The sequence below is a fragment of the Tyto alba genome, unplaced genomic scaffold (assembly GCF_018691265.1).
Source record: "Tyto alba isolate M040663 unplaced genomic scaffold, T.alba_DEE_v4.0 Super-Scaffold_19, whole genome shotgun sequence".
NCBI lineage: Eukaryota > Metazoa > Chordata > Aves > Strigiformes > Tytonidae > Tyto > Tyto alba.
The window spans coordinates 11,950,910-11,968,295 of record NW_024881281.1 but is presented as its reverse complement, the minus strand read 5'-3'; the positions used below and the strand labels follow the sequence as shown (position 1 = coordinate 11,968,295).

General features: G+C 51.4%; 1 protein-coding gene across 6 annotated transcripts in view; it reads left to right on the top strand.

Moving 5' to 3' along the window:
* Positions 1-17,386, top strand: part of DTX2 (deltex E3 ubiquitin ligase 2) — a 39,091-nt gene that overhangs the window by 18,999 nt on the left and 2,706 nt on the right. For 3 of the 6 annotated variants that reach the window (XM_042791733.1, XM_042791736.1, XM_042791731.1), the window contains exons 4-7: positions 1,491-1,549; positions 8,804-8,935; positions 16,145-16,189; positions 17,155-17,225. In XM_042791733.1, the coding sequence (XP_042647667.1) occupies positions 1,491-1,549; positions 8,804-8,935; positions 16,145-16,189; positions 17,155-17,225 (307 nt within the window). The remainder of the gene's footprint in view (positions 1-1,490; positions 1,550-8,803; positions 8,936-16,144; positions 16,190-17,154; positions 17,226-17,386) is intronic. The other 3 variants (XM_042791734.1, XM_042791732.1, XM_042791735.1) reach the window with 3 other exon arrangements.

Genomic DNA, 17,386 nt, shown 5'->3' with positions numbered 1-17,386 from the left:
GGAAGTGGGGATGCATCCCTGTTGTGAGGGTGGAACACAGCCGCGTGTCACTCACAAATCTTTTCAGCTCTGGTCATTGTCATGGAAATATGGACAAAGATTTTAGCAAGGCTGAAAGTAGGGACCTCTGCCTGTGATGCTATTTTGGGCACGGTGGCAGCTCTTGGATCCCAGCTGGAGAGAATTAGGTTCCCCCTATATAACGGATGGCATTTGGGCACTTAACCACCTTAGTCTGCTCTGTGAATTCTAAGCAGCTGGGCAGGTTTGATACTATTCCGTGTGTTTTGGAGTGCCCTTTGAGATGGTTGTCTGAATGCACTGTGTATTAACTGCAGCTGATGGGCACGAGCCTGGATCTCACACAGGCACACGTGCCACGTGAGACGAAGCCCATGGGTGGCTCCTCTGTGCCAGCATGTTGGATTTCAAATGTGGCTCTAGCTTGCTTTCTGTAGGGACCCCCTCATCAGCTTTCATGCTGCTGCTCACCCTTTCCTTCCCAACTCCTGCTGTCAGGTATTTGCATGACCCTGGCTGCCTGTGTATCCCAAACTAGCTTGAGGTGCAGCTGCCAGTGCTGAGAAACAATGCCAAAACAAGTAGGTTAGGAACCTGAAGGGGATGTTTGGTGACCAAATCCTCTTGATTTCTAAAGGAAGGTGGATGCCAAACTCATCTAAGTTTCCTTCAACCTTTCCTCCCTTGTTCCCACATCTTGCAGTAACCTCTTGGATGTGCAGGGAGAGTCTAAGGCTTGGTTCTGTTCAACCCAGGACTGCAGCTATGTGTGCTCAAGTGCTTGTCTTGGCCTTTCCCTGCCTCAGTTTCCCCATCTGGACAGCAGTGGGGGGTGATAATGCTTGCTTCCTTTGATCTATGCTATAACTATATATATATATCTAAACTATAACTTCTCATAGAGTATGGGGCTTCACACTTCAGTGAGCAGTGTTGCTCTGGTTGGAGGCCTGGTCACCTGGAAGGTTTAAGATGAACTTTGCTGCATCCTGAGCAGTTCCTGGCTGTGCACTTGTGCCACAGACCTGCTGGTGAAGCAGTCTGTCGTGGTGCAGGTTGGCTGCTCATGGGAAGCTCTGTGGTGGAGCAGCAAGAGCAGGATGTATCACAGGATCAGAACAGGGGGTTGACAACAGGGTCCACCAACAGACCCCAGCAAGAGGAAGGAATGAGTCAGGCCCAGCATCTAGCCAGGAGGTGATGAGGCTGGAGACACCTACCTACAACATGCCTGAGGTCTACCTTAAGAGATAAGAAAACCTACTAGATAGATCTGGTAAGGACTGGGCTCCTTAAATGTAGCTGCTGGATCAGTGGGTGCATGGGTGGGGGTCCCAGGTGGGGCTGATCTGAGCGATTAATCCCTATTAATGCACTCAGGAGGGAATAGTACACTGCTAGGTGGTCTCTGTTTTGTTAGTGGTTGATGCCTGCTGTTGAACTGGTCTCTTTTTCTTTTCTCTTTCTAGCGCCCCAAACCTGCCAGTCAAGATGCCCAAGCCCAGCAAGGTGAACCAGGCCCTAGCAGGTAAGGATCCCCCTCTGCTTTTTTTTTTTTTTGCTCTGTCCCCATGGTTACGTGAGCAAGCAGTTTACCTTTCTGTGGCACTTACTTTCCTTTCTTACTTTTTTAGGAAGAGTCTGAAATGTTGCTGGCGTTTAGAGTTTTAGGCCCTAAGACTTTTCAGAAAGGCAAAGAGGGCGAATTTTGGGGAGAATGGAATGATCAAACCTTGGTAACTGTTTTTCTCATTAGTGCTGGTCCTGAGGCTCTCAAAATGACTGGGTTTATTTGAGGGTTGGGTATTCATCTTATTGTGTAGGTATGGATGAGCAAGTAGCAGTGGGGGAGCACATGGATCAAGCTCAGTGCTAGCTACTTTTTTTAGAGTCAAGGGGGAAGAGTGGTATGAGATGGTGTGTGGTTTTAAATGTGATTTTTTTTTTTTCTTAAAGTGGTTTTATTACAAAAGCTCAGGTGGTCTTTAGCTTAAAAAATGATTGTGCTGCCTCGTCTTGGGGAAAGGAGGGGGCAGAAGTTGAATCAGGCATTGTCTCCTATGGCAGCAGATTACAGGTTTGCTTGTTATCCTCCAAACCTGCGAATACGACACTAAATATACCCAAGGAGTGTGTCTGGGAGGGATGAAAGTGCCAGTTTAAAATGCTCCTTTTCAGAGTAGATTTGCCTGTTAAACATGAAATGGCGTTGCCTTGAAAACGACAACTCATGCTTGCAGCTTTCAGTGGAAGCGTTTCCATGCCAAAATCTGTCGGCGCGTTTGCTCTGTTTTGACTCAGCCAGCGCCAAACCACGGGGCCTGGTGTGGTGGTGCCTGCGGAAATGGGTGTTCTGCTGAGAGCAGATGTCTTCTCCGTACCCACACCGACTGTGCACGCGAAAGCTTATCGTAACGTGGTAACCCAGGGGTAGAGGAGTGGAAAAGACCTGATGTATGGCATTTTCTGGGGTTTTCTGTACCCTTTTCAGACACTACGGAGTACCTGTTAACCCTCTCCCCCCTCTGGCTCTTGTCCATGCATGGTCTGTTGAGGTTATTAACTCCTTGGACACCAAACTTTGCTCCCGAGCAAGTGGAGACAGTTACGTTCTCACTCTTAGAGAAAATAGTCACCACCTTATCCCAGGAAGCGTGATGGTGGTTGGTCTCCTCTCAAGCATCAGGCTTTACCCTGCCTAAAAGCAACCCCCAGGTTTGATGTTTCTGGTCGGATAATGTTATCACCATTGTGAAAACTGTGCCTTGCGTGTTTCTGTAGCCAAATGTGCGCTGCTCAAAGACTGAGTGTCCTCTGACAGCGTGCAGCCCATCTGTCTCCCAGTTAGCAAATCAGTCTCTGTGGAAATGATGTGTAAAGTCAAGCTCAGACCTTGTCTGGGTGGCTCACCTGAGGAGAGCTCCCCTTGCTTATAAAACCTCTGAATTTCATCCTCTGCCTGTTAGCGCTGACTGTGTAATTAGCTACTTAATCAAATAAAGGTAAATACAGTAAAGAACTGAAGAGCTCTGAATCCAGGCTGTCTTGATGTTGATAACTGTGATATTGTTCTATATGTGCAAGTCATGCACTGTTCATTTGGAAGAGGTGAATACACATGGTCCATTTATGCCCTGTAGTGTCATGTTTAGATACAAAGGGCTGCAGGAGAGCTCAGTAGAACAAGCTCTTTACTACCATTTAATACAGTGAAACAAAAAGGATAAACTTTTAATTGATATTTCTGTTGTTGGAGGCTGGGGTTGCAAAAGAGGGAATAATTACTCCTTTTAATAATCTTTAGCTCTCCACGAGACCGAGCAAGAGGCACGCTGAGTTGCAGGGGAGTGCGGAGCTGCGTGGGGGGCTGAGTGTGGTCAGCACAGAAGCAGCTCCCTGGGGCCAGTGTCTCCTGCAGATCCAGGACACAGCTTTGATCAGCACTGTGCTGCTTCTGCCAGGTGTGACAGACCTCAGAGGTGCAAGGGAGGAGAAAAATCTGGATTTTAGTCTGTCCTTAAAATCACATAGAAGCAGAGGAAAGATCGGGACAAGTTAATTAGCAAGTGAAAGGAAAATAAATCTCTGGGAACATTTCTGGTAAAAAGCAAGCAGTGGAGGTCTGGTAAAAAGGCCAAATTTTATTGAAACGTTTATTGGCTGGGTCTTTAGGGACACCTTCTTCCTCTCTATGCTCTGTTCTCTGTTTCCAGAATCTCTTCTGGGAAGTGGTATTTTGTTCATATTTAAAATCCTGCAGATGGTGTTTGAGTTACTTATTATTCAGGTTATTCTCTAACACACAGTCTGGGCCCCTCTTGTTCCTCCAATCCCCACTGCACGACTGCTTCCTTCGGCGTCAGTGGTGCAAAGACCAGGGGCTGGTGTGGGGGAGAGAGCAGTCTCAGATGTGAATGGAAGAAGGCTTTATTCTGAAAAGCATGTTCAGAAGTCTTGCAACCCTTGGTCTTCATCCCGAGGTGCCTCTTAGCAGCTTTGGCTCTGGTTTGAAGCAGGAGAGAGAAAGTCCCCGAATCTTGTGGGTGATCTCAAGGAATGCTGCAGGTGCATCGCTGGGATGCAGAGGGAACTTCTGGTAGGTATATAGAAGATGGGGGATCCTGCAGGTCTGAATGAGAAGCTGGGTTTTGTTTTTGTGGTGAGTGCCTGGGGTTTTGAGTGAGGGATTTGTAACACTGTCAACCCTACATCTTCTGAAAGCACCACTTAGGATCCCAAAAATCATGAAGCTGGCTTTAAAACCATGTTTTATACCAGAAAAAAAAAAATATTTTTCTTTGCTTTCTGCTGTTGTAATACTTCAAGGTGCATGTGGAAACTTGTCTTTTAAGCTTTTTCTTTCTCTCTGAGTATTTGGTTAGTATGGTGAAATGCCAGAACAGAGGTCTAAGCAATCTGTTGAACAACAGTGTTGCTGTTTAAGGATCAGCTGGACTAAGACCTCTCGGGAATAATGGAGTTTAGTTGGTGTGCCTTGGGGCTGGGGGGTGGGCTAGGCAGTCATGTGAAAGCCCTTCTAATACCATTTTTAAGATGAAGTCTGGAAATAAGCTTTTCGTTAAATGAAACCAAGTGCTTCTCATTTGCTGATTCCTAGAGCTGGGGTGTTTGGGAACACACTAACCCTAGTAGTGTTTCTGGTGGATATGATCTTACAAATTAGCAATGCTTTTCTGAAATCTCACGTTATTTGAAGGTAAGCTCTGCCCTTTCCTCTCTACCTGCTTAAATCCAGGACTGGAACCAAAGGCATCCCAGTCTGAGGTCTGGCACACACAGATCAGTAGCCAGAGCCGGTGACCGCAGGGGCATGTTAAGCTGGGTATGTGAGCAAGTGTGTGGTCAACGCTCATTACATTATGTAACGGCGTTTTTTCCATTCTCGGCTTCTGCACAGGATATTACAAAAGTCCCTTATTTACATGGCAGGCTGAGAAAAGCTGGTGGATGTTGTCATAGCTCCAGTGAAGATAATTTTACCCCAAGGAGTCGGTAGTGTCGTACTTCTGTTCAAATAGATGCTTTGAGCAAGAGGCTGTTCTCTGACTGCTCTGGCTGTGGTTATTGCATGTGTTCACAGGATTGGATCAGATGCCAAAGGGTGCTTTGCAAGGCTTTCTGTCTCTTCCCTCCTGCAGCCCTTGGAGGGAAGAAACCCAGTGGCCAATGGGAAGTGTGAACATATTAAATGACATTTTTCAAGCTCCCGGAGTAGCTAGTGAGCAGCAAGAACTTTTGCAGGAACGCATGGGTATACAAAGCAGTCTTGGTCTGGGCAAGCTTATCTTGTTACAGTTTGGCCCTTGCATATTCAGGTGAGAATTTATCCAGGTCCAGGGCCACATTTGTTCCTGACATAACTCCACAGATGCCTACAGCAAGTTCTGAATGAAAATTGTTGTGTCTGCAGGTCAGAATTGGAGAGTCAATCTGCAGATGTGATATGTGTCTGTGTATTGTTTTGGCACTTTGTATGAACACACACTCCCACGTAAGGCTTGGATCAGAGGAGATCCCTTACTGGGGACTTGTCACCAAACTTGTGGGAGGATTGTTAGATGCTGAGATTTCAAGTATTGTATTAGAATTTTAAAGGAAGCATTGCTGCTGGGTTTTGAGATGAGCCAGAAGAGCATTGTAACACCAGAACATCCCCTTTTTGAATGCTCTCTTGATTTGAATCTGCAGAAGATGATTCACTGTGTGTTTCTCCAAAGGCAGCAGCAAGTAAAAGTGAAAAGTTACCTTTTCTTGTTCGGTTTAAGATTGTCTGTGGGAGAACATTTGGTTGGGGCAATTTTCCTGGTCTCATGTTTGCCCTGTGCTGTATGTCTGCGTGGAGTTGTAGATGTGTTTGCAGCTCGTAAAATGAAAGAGCAAAAGTTCCTGTAATAGATGTTTATTTTCTTTGTGATGATTCATGATACTGGCAGGCAGTTTTGGACATGTTATTCCAGGTATGAGGGGCTGTGGTAGAGGGTAACTGAACTGAGCTGAGGTTCTGTGGCTTGTGCTCTTCATTTGGTCTGATTTTTTTGAAGGCAACATTTTGTCCTCCAAGATAAGGAGTCTCAAGTCAGTTCAGCCGTGTTCTGTCATGTTTGGGTTTTTTTTGGTTGTTTTTTTTTTGTTTTGTTTTGGGTTTTTTTGCTTTTAAATGGGCTCTGCATGGTAATGTTAGCAAGACTGTATTGATCTCTTAAGAAGAAAGCATTAATTTTGCATTTGCCTATCAGTCAGCTGTGCGTAGGCGGTGATAATCCCTGTTAGTCTTTGGACTTGCTTTTCAAATGTCAGTCTTTGCAGTCAGTGTTATCGCACTGCTTAGAAGCAGGGTTTTTTGGAGACAACTTTACCATTTCTGCACCAATTCTGCAGAATTGCATTTTGCAGCCTCGGTGGAGTCGTCAGGCTGTCTGAGATGATCTCCCCCGGCCATGGGGAGGTCCGGCATCTCACGTATTCCTCAAGAATATTGTTCCTCTGGGCTGTCTAATCAGCATGAGTTGGCACTGCTCTTCTGGGAATACCTATGATGGTCCTTTAACCTGCTGAAAGCAGAAAGTACCTGCCTGGTGCATGTGCAAGTGGCAGCTTTAGTGCTGTTGCTGGGCTTCAGGTGTTCAGTTGTACTCATTCAATAAACAAGTAGCTTTTGTTATGGGAATATTTAAGCTCTTCCTTAAGGCTCCCTGGGAGTAGTGAAGGACTAGGCTGGGGTTGAGAGCATGCAATAGTCTTGCAGTCTTTAGTTTGAGACTTAAAGGAAGTTATTTTAATTGTGAAATTTCTGGATCTGGTGTTCAGCTAGAGACTGTCTGGCTTGTATGGACCTCGGGGGCTCTCCTTGACTGTACCTGCCCTGTGCTGTCAGTAGGGTGAGGGCTACTGACTCAGTGTTTGTATGCTTTGAAGATTCCCCCAGTTTTGCTGCAGCTCCTGGGAGCTGGGGGGCTACACCTCAGATCTAGGTCAGCAATGATGGTACCTAATGAGGGGGATCCGCGGCTGCCTGATTTTCTGTTACTTATTTCCTTTTGGAAGCGTGTGGTTTCACCATGCGTTGGGCAGCCTGGTCATCTGGCCAGACCAGCTTTGCCAAAGGTTCTTGGGTAACCCTGGGGAAATTCTTTCATTTGTCTGTGCCCCTCTCCCCATCTTGTGAAACCCATTCTGTCTTCCTGTTCGTCCTTAGATGAGAAAGTTTTACTAAAAGCATCCAACTTTGTGTATCAAGAAAGGACTTGAACAGGTTCTGGAATATTTATTGTACTTGGACCTTACATGAAGGAAGCGCAAAATGCAGTTGGCACTGTGTAGGGATAGTTCTGTTTCTGGGGTGTTGCCACAGGCTTTGTGCAGGGGATTTCTAGTCACAAGGCACAGGATCTTGACTGGTTGCGTATTTGAGGCAGAAAACAGCCTTACCACTTGCACACAAAGCTGGCTGATGCTTCCCGTCACAACTCAATTTTCAGTCATGGTGTGAGCAAGGCATTTTTGTCCCGAACAAATGTGCTCTTCTATCTTCCTTTCCCAACCCAGCTGAACAGAAGCTTGAAAAAAGAAAATCCTCAAAAATCTCAGCTTTGGCCATGAATTACTGTGCAGGATACTGGCAAGAGTTTCCATAGTGTTAGGATGTGGTTTTGCATGGTCTACTGTCAGAGGTAACTTTTGGGAAAACACTGGTTTTTAGGTTGTCTGCTGTCAGTCTGCATCCATGAGCTTTTTTTTTTTTCTCATGTTCTGGCAATGGCTGTTGCAGGTGGGAAGTCACGTCTTGGGAAAGCAAAGGCAGGTGTTATCTTGAATGTGGGTTTAACAGTGATATGCTACCTTAGAAATGTTATGACTTGTAGCCGGCCTGTATTTCACAGGCAAACATCATTTTAGACCAGCATGATCAGTCCTGCAGCTCTCTGCCAATCTTACCTTCAGGGAATGGCTGTCCTTTTTTATGATTCGTTAGCTTTAACAAACTGCATCCCATGAACGCAGCCGACTGGGATGGGGGAGGCTGGGAATTGCATTGCAGCTGGGGGTGCTAGGTACAACTGGAGTGCCAAGGAGGAGGGGTGGGGTGGGGTGAGTGGGGGGCTACCACCGTGGGGCTCGTCTGGCAGGGGATTGAGTGGGGCAGCTCCAGCCCACGCTCAGCCCGGCCCTGCTGCGGTGTTGGAAGGCAGTTAAGCTGCACTCTGGGGATCAGGCTGGTGTGATAGCGTTGAAAATACGTAGCTTTAAGGGGAGGAACTGAGCAGGACCTTTAGGGGTTCAGGTGGTGCCCCTCATCCTTCAGGCCCCCAGGGTCAGGGCTGCTTCCAGGGCTCGGTGAGCGGGAGGAGTTTGCACCATAGCAGACTCAATGCCTGAGGAACCCTAAAGCCAAGGCAAAGAGGAAAGTTCTGTGCACACACCAGCACAGAGGGTCACGGGTGAGACTTGTGCCCATATTTCCCTGCTTTAATTTGCTGCCCAGGCTTCTCGCTCTGACAGCCTCTGGATCCTGTCCTTGTGCTGACTCTGACCCTGTTGCCTCTCAGATGTTTTATGTCCTCTGAACTAAGGGCTTGGGTTTTGTGGTTTTTTTGTTTTTTTTTTTTTTTTTTTTTTTGTTTTGTTTTGGTTTGGTTTTTTTTGTTTTAATTTTCTTTGAAAGGTTAAAGGTTTTTTTTTTTTTTTTTTTGGTTTGGTTTTTTTTAATGAATGTGTTTCCCCATTGTTTCCTTCCTGCATGTTGATCTCGTACCCACTGTAGGCATGACGGCTATTCTGATGTCAGCCGCTGGACTCCCCGTGCACCTCACCTGTGTGCCGCAAGCTGCCAGCACCCATAAAGCCACTAAAAAACACAGCTCAGTTAAGGAGGGGAGGAAAGTGTCCAAGAAAGGTAGTTCCTGCTCAAACTCTGATATTTGCTTCCATCTCCTTCTCTTTATCTCTCTACACTTGTTCTGCCTCCCTCCTTTCCTCTTGTCTCTCCCCCCACCCTCTTGGCTCTTCTGATTTGACTGATGATGTTCGTCCCACCAAGGGGAGAAGCAGGACGTGTCTCCTCGGGCCTGCGTGGTCTCTGACAGGCTGTAAAGTAAGATGATAAAGTAGACCTGGTCCCGTGGTAGCTCTGCCTGTTTCCGTCGGTCATGAAAGCTGGAGTAGTCCGGTTGTTCTCTGTGCGTGTCAGAGACTCCTGCAGCCTCCCGCATGGCCCCCCTACACCCCCTTGGGGACCCCTGGGTGTCCGTGTTCCAGGACCTTCTCTGACTCATTGGTGGGACAGGTCTGGGAGCTGAGGCACCATCAAGGAGAGCATTTAATCCACACGTGCTCTCAAGAGAAGGTGTGCTTGTGAGCCATGCTTGTCACACTTGAGTCATGGGATGAGAAGGCTCTTCTGGACAAGCAGGCCCCTGAGTCATACAGGGCTTTTGAGGTTGAATTACAGAGGATTTGTTGTCTCCACCTTTGTCTGGGGTGAAAGAGCGGAGCTCTCTCAGATGGGCGTGCCCTGGCAGGAAGGGCTGAGTTACTCCAGTTCTCCTGCCAATCCGAGCCACCTCCAGGGCAGGGCCTTCATTTCTCCTCTTCATATCTCACTGGCATCCTGCACCCTCACCCTTGCAGAGTCTGTGGGCTCCTGATGTACAGCCTGGGTCCCCTCTGTGTGTAGCAGCCGTGAGACTCTGCAAGGGTAGGTGTGAATCCAGCCTGGTGCAGCTTTAGAGGTTGTTTGCTAAACCCTGGCACGAGTATCTTGGGGTGGTCAACCACCACCACCAAACCTAAGGTGCTTCCCCCTTCAGATAAATGAAGGGGAGACTAGAGGTGGGAGGGTGTTCAACGTGGAGATGCTTGTCTTTAAGAAAGAGGGAAGAGGCCCCTGGCTCTCTGGGGAGTTTGTTGGTGCCAGTGTCTCGCTTCCCCATCAAGCACAGACTCCAAGGAGAGCGGTCGAAACCCGACCGAAGGAAGCAGGAAGGTTGTTAGAAAAATAGAAATGAAACGTGGAGGGAGATATCATGCGAAAATGCATTTTGGAGGGAGCTGGGAGGAGGAGATGCAAATGGCAAGAAGGAGGGAGAGCAAATGTGGAGTAGGATGTGTGATAGAGGGGGAGGAGAAAGCAGGGGGCGGCAGGAGAAGCAGCAAAGAACAGGAGGAGCAAAGGAAAATGGGAGGTGAAGGAGAAGAGCCGAGTGGAGGTGGGTGGCAGAGGGGCTGGATGAGGATCTCGCTCGGCAGAGCCAGCTGGCAGGGCGGCGGGGTGATGCGGCTCCCGGCGCGGGCAGCACCCGTGCAGCCCTCCGCAGCCGGGGAGGCAGGCTGGGCGGAGGGGCTGCCCTGGAAACGGAGCTGGGCAGCAGCCAGGCCCTCCTGAGGAGGCATTGCTCTGCCCCTGTCACTGGGGGAGCCCGAAAAAACCAGAGAGCCGGGCCTGCCATCGGTGTTGCTCACCTGCTGCTGGTTAATGACATGAAATTAGATGTATTTAGGGCAAGGGGTGGCCGCAAACGCACAGCCCTGCTCCTCGGCAGTCCCCCTCGCCCCGCAGTGCTGCTGGCCTCTCCTTGGCGGGGTCTGTTGGTGTGGGGCTCAGCACCCAGCCCCTCCCTGGCACGAAGGGGACGCGGGTGCAAGCAACCGGGCCACTTGTAAGAGCGTGATGTTAATAGGAGGGTACATCTTGTGACTTCGGAGCAGGGTGGGGAGGGCAGCAACGCAGAGCGGGAAGCGGGGCAGGTGAAGGGGACGGGACGTGGGCTGGCGGGGTGAGAGCCACACACACGGTGTTAAGGAATCTGCCGGGGGAGCAGAGGGGGTGGCTGTAGCTGCACCGGGTGTCACACACACCCCCCCCCCCAGCAACACCTCTTCCTCCATGAGGTGCCGGTTCCCCAGCGCTCGCTGCAGCACCCGGGAGCACAGGCGTGTCGCCTGCTGGGCGGCACCTTGGCCGAAGGCTGGGTGTGCTGGCGCAGGGCTGGCACCCATCTCGGCCCCCGGCGGGGGTCTGGGCAAGTGGCTCAGCCCCGGGGCTGTGCCCGATGCCAGCCCCGAGAGCCGGGCTGCCACCTCCCTGCCAGCTCACCAATGCCATCTGCTGGGGCCAGACACCTCTGGAGGAGCGGGGAGGGGACACGACAGCCTCTGGGGAAGCGGCACCAAGCAGCTCCTTCTCCCATCTGGCACGGCAGGATTTGTCCCAGCTGTCCTCGTCCTGCTCAGGATGTGCTGCAGAGGGGACACTGCCAGCTCTGCCCTTTCTGACGCTGACTCCTGAGAAGGGAGGTGCCTTTCTACATTTTAGATTGCTAAAAATCCCCCCTCTTGTTTTAGAAATTGGTGACCCCCTTTTGCTGCGGGCAGGGATGCCAGTCCTGCAGAGTGCATGAAGAGGGTGCTCAGTCCCTCCTAGAAGCAAGTCGTGTTCGTACAACACCCCTCCAGGCTCAGGAGCATTGTTCTGCAGTGAAAGTACTGAGCCTGACTTTTGGCCAGGCTGTTCTCTTTCCCTTTACAGACCCTGAGGCTGCCAGCCAGCAGAGATGGGCCTGTTTTGCGCCCTGATTTTCTGCATCGTTTGCCCTTTCCCTTCGCATACCCCTCTAGGATTTTCCATTACTTGTGAGAGCTGTGCATCCAGGCACGGGCCCGTCAGTGCGCTGACTGCAACGAGCTGGTGCCAAAATAGTTGGGGGTGGGCTCAGCGTACCCCTGCCCAGCCCCTTCTTGCTCCCTCCTGCTGCTGCAGACCCTGGCCCCACACGGGTTTGAAGTAGCATTGACAGAATTGCAGCCAGCTTGGCGAAAAGCTGCGTTACGTTAAACAAAAGCGCTAACTTAGTCAGGCTTCATTAACGTTGTCGCTGTTCTGGCTGCGATGTCTCTGGCACAGACACGTGCTCCAGGTTTCGGGGAAGCCCTGCTCTCTGGGCAGGCACTCTCTGATGCTGGCCCACAGCCTGGCAGCGTCCACCACCCCGATGGGTCGGCGCTGGGCTTCCCGGGGCTGCCGCCGTGCGCGCCTCGGGCGGGCTGAGACCCCACCAGCTCCCTGGGAGGGAGGTGAGCGGCTCGGCCGGCTCTCTCCGAGCGCTGCTGTGCTGCTCGGGCACGGAGCTGGCACCACAGGGCTCCCCTGCCTTCCCAGGGCCCTTGGGAGGAGGTGTTGGTTTGGGTCTGGTGTGCCGCGCATTACCCTCTCCGCTGATGGGACCACCATCCGCTTTTCCCCCGGGCTTGGAGGTTTCCCTGCGCGTCCCCTCTGGGACGGGCAGTCGCAGGCGGCGCGATGCGGCACAGGGGGAGGGGAGATGGCCACGCTTGTCCTTCCCAGCCAGGCAGGACAGGATCTGGCTAGGCAGCAGGAATAATCCCAGCTGACTCCCGTGGCTCCCCATATGTCTGTCCAGCCGCAGCTGGGTCTGCGGACCGAGCCAGTGCCTGTGGGATGGGTGGGACTGGGGAGTCCTTCGGAGTCGGGGCAGCTGGCTGCTCCCGGGGGGGGACCATCTGCTAAGGAGACCGGCTGCGATAACAGGGATGCTCTGTGCCATGACCAGAGCAGCTTGGTCATCCTGCTGAAATGCGAAATGTGGAAAAACCTGTTTTTAACGCCAAATGTCCTTTCACCTTTCTGATCTCTGGACAGCCCTCTTGGGGGGTGAGGCCAGTAGGTGCAGCCTTTGCAGGTCCAGGGAAGAGAGGGCAGAGGTGATCGGCGTTGGGTGACTGTCCATGACAATAACTAGAAACAACCTGTGTCTGGCCTGAATAGGGTATCAAAAAAAGAGCCTGCTGCTAACCATATGGCTCATTTTGGGATACAGAAGGAGGCATGTTACTGCTGCAAGCATTTGGTTGCCGAGCAAGGATTCAAAACACATTTGTTAAATGTTGCCCATAGAAAGCCTTTGCTTCAGCAAGCAACTTATTATCTACAGGGAGGAAGGGGAAGCATTAAAAAAAAATTGTTGTTCCTTTCTTTGCAAATGAAAGAATGGTAAACATTCTTTCACATCCCAGATAAATCAGTAGGACAGCGTTAGGCCAGCTGATGATAAATGACAAGTCAATTCTGCTACTGCATTTTCAATCTGCTATTGAATCCGGAAAACTGTGGGGACTGAAACAGGCTTTGATGATCCCAAGGGACGGCTAGAACAAAGATTTGGAGGCAAACTCTTTTATGAAGCATATGGGCCAGCAAGGAAGTGATTCATGTGCTGAGGCGTACGTGGCTCGTGCCGTGGCGGGTGCTGTGCCTCCCAGCCTTCTTCTGGCTCCCCCCTGTGCTGCTGGGGTCTGGTCTGCCAGATGTGCTGCTCTGCCCAAGGAAGTGCCTCTCTTTGGAGGCAAGGAAGGCTGTGTGGGCTTCGCTACCCTTACTGAAACCAAGTTCTCAGCATGAAAATGCTTCTTTGGGACTGGGCATTCAAATACTTGCAGCTGGGGACAGTTTTTCTTCCTGGTCATCTGGGCTCCCTGGCCCTGTCTGTCTCCAGGCAACCTTGGTGGATCTAAATGCATCAAAGCATTACCACAGCGAAGTGACAGGAACAGATCAGAGATGCCACAATGCAAACCCATCAGGCAGGGGTTTCCTAAGGATGGCTGAGGGCTGCATCACCCTCTTCTGCTTGTCTCATTGCCCCAGCCCCATCCTAATGCCAGCTGGTGAGGTGGTGCAATGCCATTTGCTTTGTCTGAAATCCCTACTGTACCCCATAGACTCTGCAAGAGCTTTCTTGTCCTCGCTCTTGCCCAGCTCTGCACCAAGAATTTTGTCTCCTTTCACTGATTTGATTTGAATGAGCCTGACCAGTTCTTGGGCAAATAATCTCTTTGTTTCTCTGAGCTGCTACAGAGGAAGGAAAGTCAACAGCGAGAGAAATGCTGCAGGGAAGGAGTGTCCTCCACCATCCTGAATGAGGTGAATTGCTCTAAAATTGCTCAGATCTGCTGTGCAGGTGGGAGCAGGTGAGCTGGGGCGTTCTGCCAAGTACCAGGCAGGCGCTGCTGCTGGTCTAACACACCCTCTCTGCTCGCTTCCCTCGCTGTCTTCACCACCTTGTCTGTGCACCTTTTTGGCATTGCTTTCTGCAGCCCACAGCCAGAGGAGACAAGAAGGTCACTTCAAAAAGAGCCACCTGGGAAACAGTTCAGGTGGAGGAGGACTTGGTCAGCCTGGCAGGCAGCACGGGATCCTCGGGAATGAGAACATGGTGGTCATCATCATTGGGTGCTCACGGAAGGGGTTACCGTGGCTAGCACACTGACCTCTCCAAAACCTGCAGAGCAGAAGAAGCTGAAGCCTCCGTCTCCTGTGTGACCATGAAGGTCTCTTGCGGTTGCAGACCAGAGCCTGGTTCCAAGTGCCACTCGTGGGAGGTGCCACCCTGTTTGCCCACCCGGGGCAGGGACATCACGGGGGGCTTCAGGCACAGTGAGTGCCGAGCTGCGCTCTGACAGCGAGCTGAGACAGCTCAGACGGATCGATGCGAACTTGTTCCTGGCTGGCAGCTCTTGATCCACTGCGTGCAAGCAAGGTCCCAGCAGAGGGGACTCCTGGAGCCATTTCTCTCCTTTGGAAAAGACAAGACAAGGAGACGTGTTGCACGTGAGATCTGGTGATGAAGCCTTGAAACAGTTTCTGGCACTGGCCTGAGAGCCGGAAGGCTGGGGCTCGCCCAGGCTCCTGTTTGTCTCCTGCTCTTCTTGTGACAGTTCTTGGAAATGCTTTTTCAGGGGATTTTGGCATGCCCCCGAAGTGGAAAACAACACCTGCTTCCGTGTTGCACTTTGGCTTAAGGCATATTTTATCCAGTTACCACCTTCCTGGCTCAGGGTCTCCAGAGAGTGATCCTGCAGCCCTGCTCTGCCTGAGATGTCAGGCATCTCTCCTGCCTGGCACAGGCACTCAGAGGGAGCATCCCTTCACCTCCTGGGCTCCTTTTCTTGCTCTGTGTGCTCTGTCATCCCTTCCTCCTGCTACAGCTGCCAGAAATCATGTGCTTTAGGACGGCCAGGAATCCCCTTCTGAAAATAACTGATCTTAATGACTGTGTTTTCATTTAGGAGAGTTCAGCTCCCGCTTCATCAGTCTTCCTTAGCTAAATGATTTTTCACCCATGTTAGTGCTCTGCCTTATTCTCTTCTGTTGCCCTGAGCTGGCTTGTCTGCAGTCAAAAGGCATCTTTTCCCTGGTCACATCTCACCCAGCTGTCTGTGCTGCAGGGTGACCTTATGTTCTCTGTTGAGGTGCTCCCATAGCGTTAGCCGCTTGCAGAGCTGGCATTCGGGGCAACGCAGGGCTCCTATGTGATACAGGATCTGTGCCATCCAGGCCTTTGCCCGTTTAATGACACCTGTGGCATGTGAACAGTCCTCCCTTCTGCTTCACCATGTTGGCCTCTACCATGAAAAGGGGTTATCCAGAAAACAGCACCCACCCCTTCCTGCTGGTGACAGACATTGCTCGTTTTTGGGGTGGCAGAACAGTTCGGTGCTGGCTCCAGCGTGGCTATCTCTTGATGCACAGCTTCTTCACCCACAAAGGCAATGCCTGTGAACCCTCCATCATCCTTGAAAGCACCAAGCAGATGGGGAGGGCTGCAGATGCGTGTCGTGCAGGTACACCCCCAGCTCCGATGCCCGGCTGTTGCACGTGGTGGTGCTCTGTGTCCGCCTGGGAGCGTGGAGTTTGGAGTAGCGGTACCCTTTGTGTCAAACCACAGTCATCCTACGGCAGCTTAGAAATGAGCTTGAGAGCAGAGCTCTCTGGGGCAGTGTTGGAGTACAGCTCCCTCGCGAGGCCCTGGGGTGTCGGGCATGGGTGCTTGTGGCCTGTCTGGCTGCTGCTAGCGTTTCCTTCGCTCCCCACTCTCCCTCCTGGCTCTGGCCGGCTGGGATGGAGGATGGGGGAGGAAGAGCTATGCCTTTGCTGCCCTGTTTGTCACAGCACTGCTTTCCCCTCACCTCCCCCAGCAGTAGATTGAGGAAGGAAGGGCGAGGTTCCCCCAGCCAAGTGACAGGTCTCTCTTTTGCCTCCTGCCAGGTGGAGTCATAACATCACTTGTGCAAATGTTTCCTTTCCTAGGCTGGTGGAAGAGCCTGGCAGCCTCCGTGACGGGCCTGACGACCGGTAAGGAGCTCATCTCCTTTCGCCTGGGGCTCGGAGGCATGCAATGCTCACTGGCTTAAGCCAAGCCCAGCTGGGCAGCTCCAAAAGCACGGGCTGGGAGTTGAGGCGACCGCTCGGCATTAACTTGCTCTGGGTGTTATGTGAAGTTTGTTGCTTCATCCCATAACACCTCTGTGGGATCCAGGCTGCTGGTGCCGGTGGGCTGCTTGGGTGCCCGTGCCTAGGTGGATGGGGACCAGGGACTATATTTAGGAAAATGTGAAGATATCAGTGTTGTGTGCTGCAAATAGGGTACCTGTTAGAAAGCTGGTTTGTTTTATATACCCTGTGACTTGCACCGTGTCTTGCTGGGCTTGAATATGTGGAAGCTCAAGAGAAAGGCCACTGTTTTGTGTTAGGGACGTGAGGCTCGTGCTGCCATACTCAAAGCAGGGCCTGAAGCGCAGTGTCTTGCTGGGTCTCCTTGCCAGGTGCCAGCTGAGGTGATGTGGGAAAGCCTTTTCTTGTTTGACAACACAGATGATGCAATCCTCTCTCTCACTGAGACCGTAGTGTCCTTGGGTTGAGGTTTGATCCTAGCTGGCTTCTGGGTGTGCACAAAGCAAGTCCGGCCGGGACCGGGCTGGAGTCGCCTGGGGTACGTGTGGAGAACTGGAGCACGGCAGCTGCAGGCGGACCCCTGGGTGTACAGCACAGGGCACCAACATCGGCCAGTGGGTTTGGGATCCCATCTGTGGTGCTCACGGTTGTAGTGGTAGCCATTTCTGACAGCAAAGCCTTTTCGGGGCTTGTAGAGATCAGTTGGAGCAGCTTCTTCTCCCCCTCTAACCCTAACCTTTCTCCTTGGCATCCTGGCCAGTGACTTCCTTGTCTCCCTTCTCTCTAGCTCACCCTGCACGTGTCTGTCCTATCTCACAGCATGTCTGATTTCTTCTCCTCTTTTTCTCGACTCTCTCCTTGTGCAGCAACACCAACCGAGCCAGAAGCAGTGGTGAAGAAGTACCTGGAGGAGCTGAAGGGCACTCCGGCTGATGAGGTGAGAGGACAGTGAAGCAACTCTAGCTTGCCCAGCGGCCCGTTCACCGGGGTGCTGTGAAAACCACGGCGATGCTTCGGGACCACCCTTCCTTGAGCATCCTGTGTGGTAGACACTGCTGCTCGCAGTGCCACCGTTGATGCTAGGTGGAGAGGCCTCAG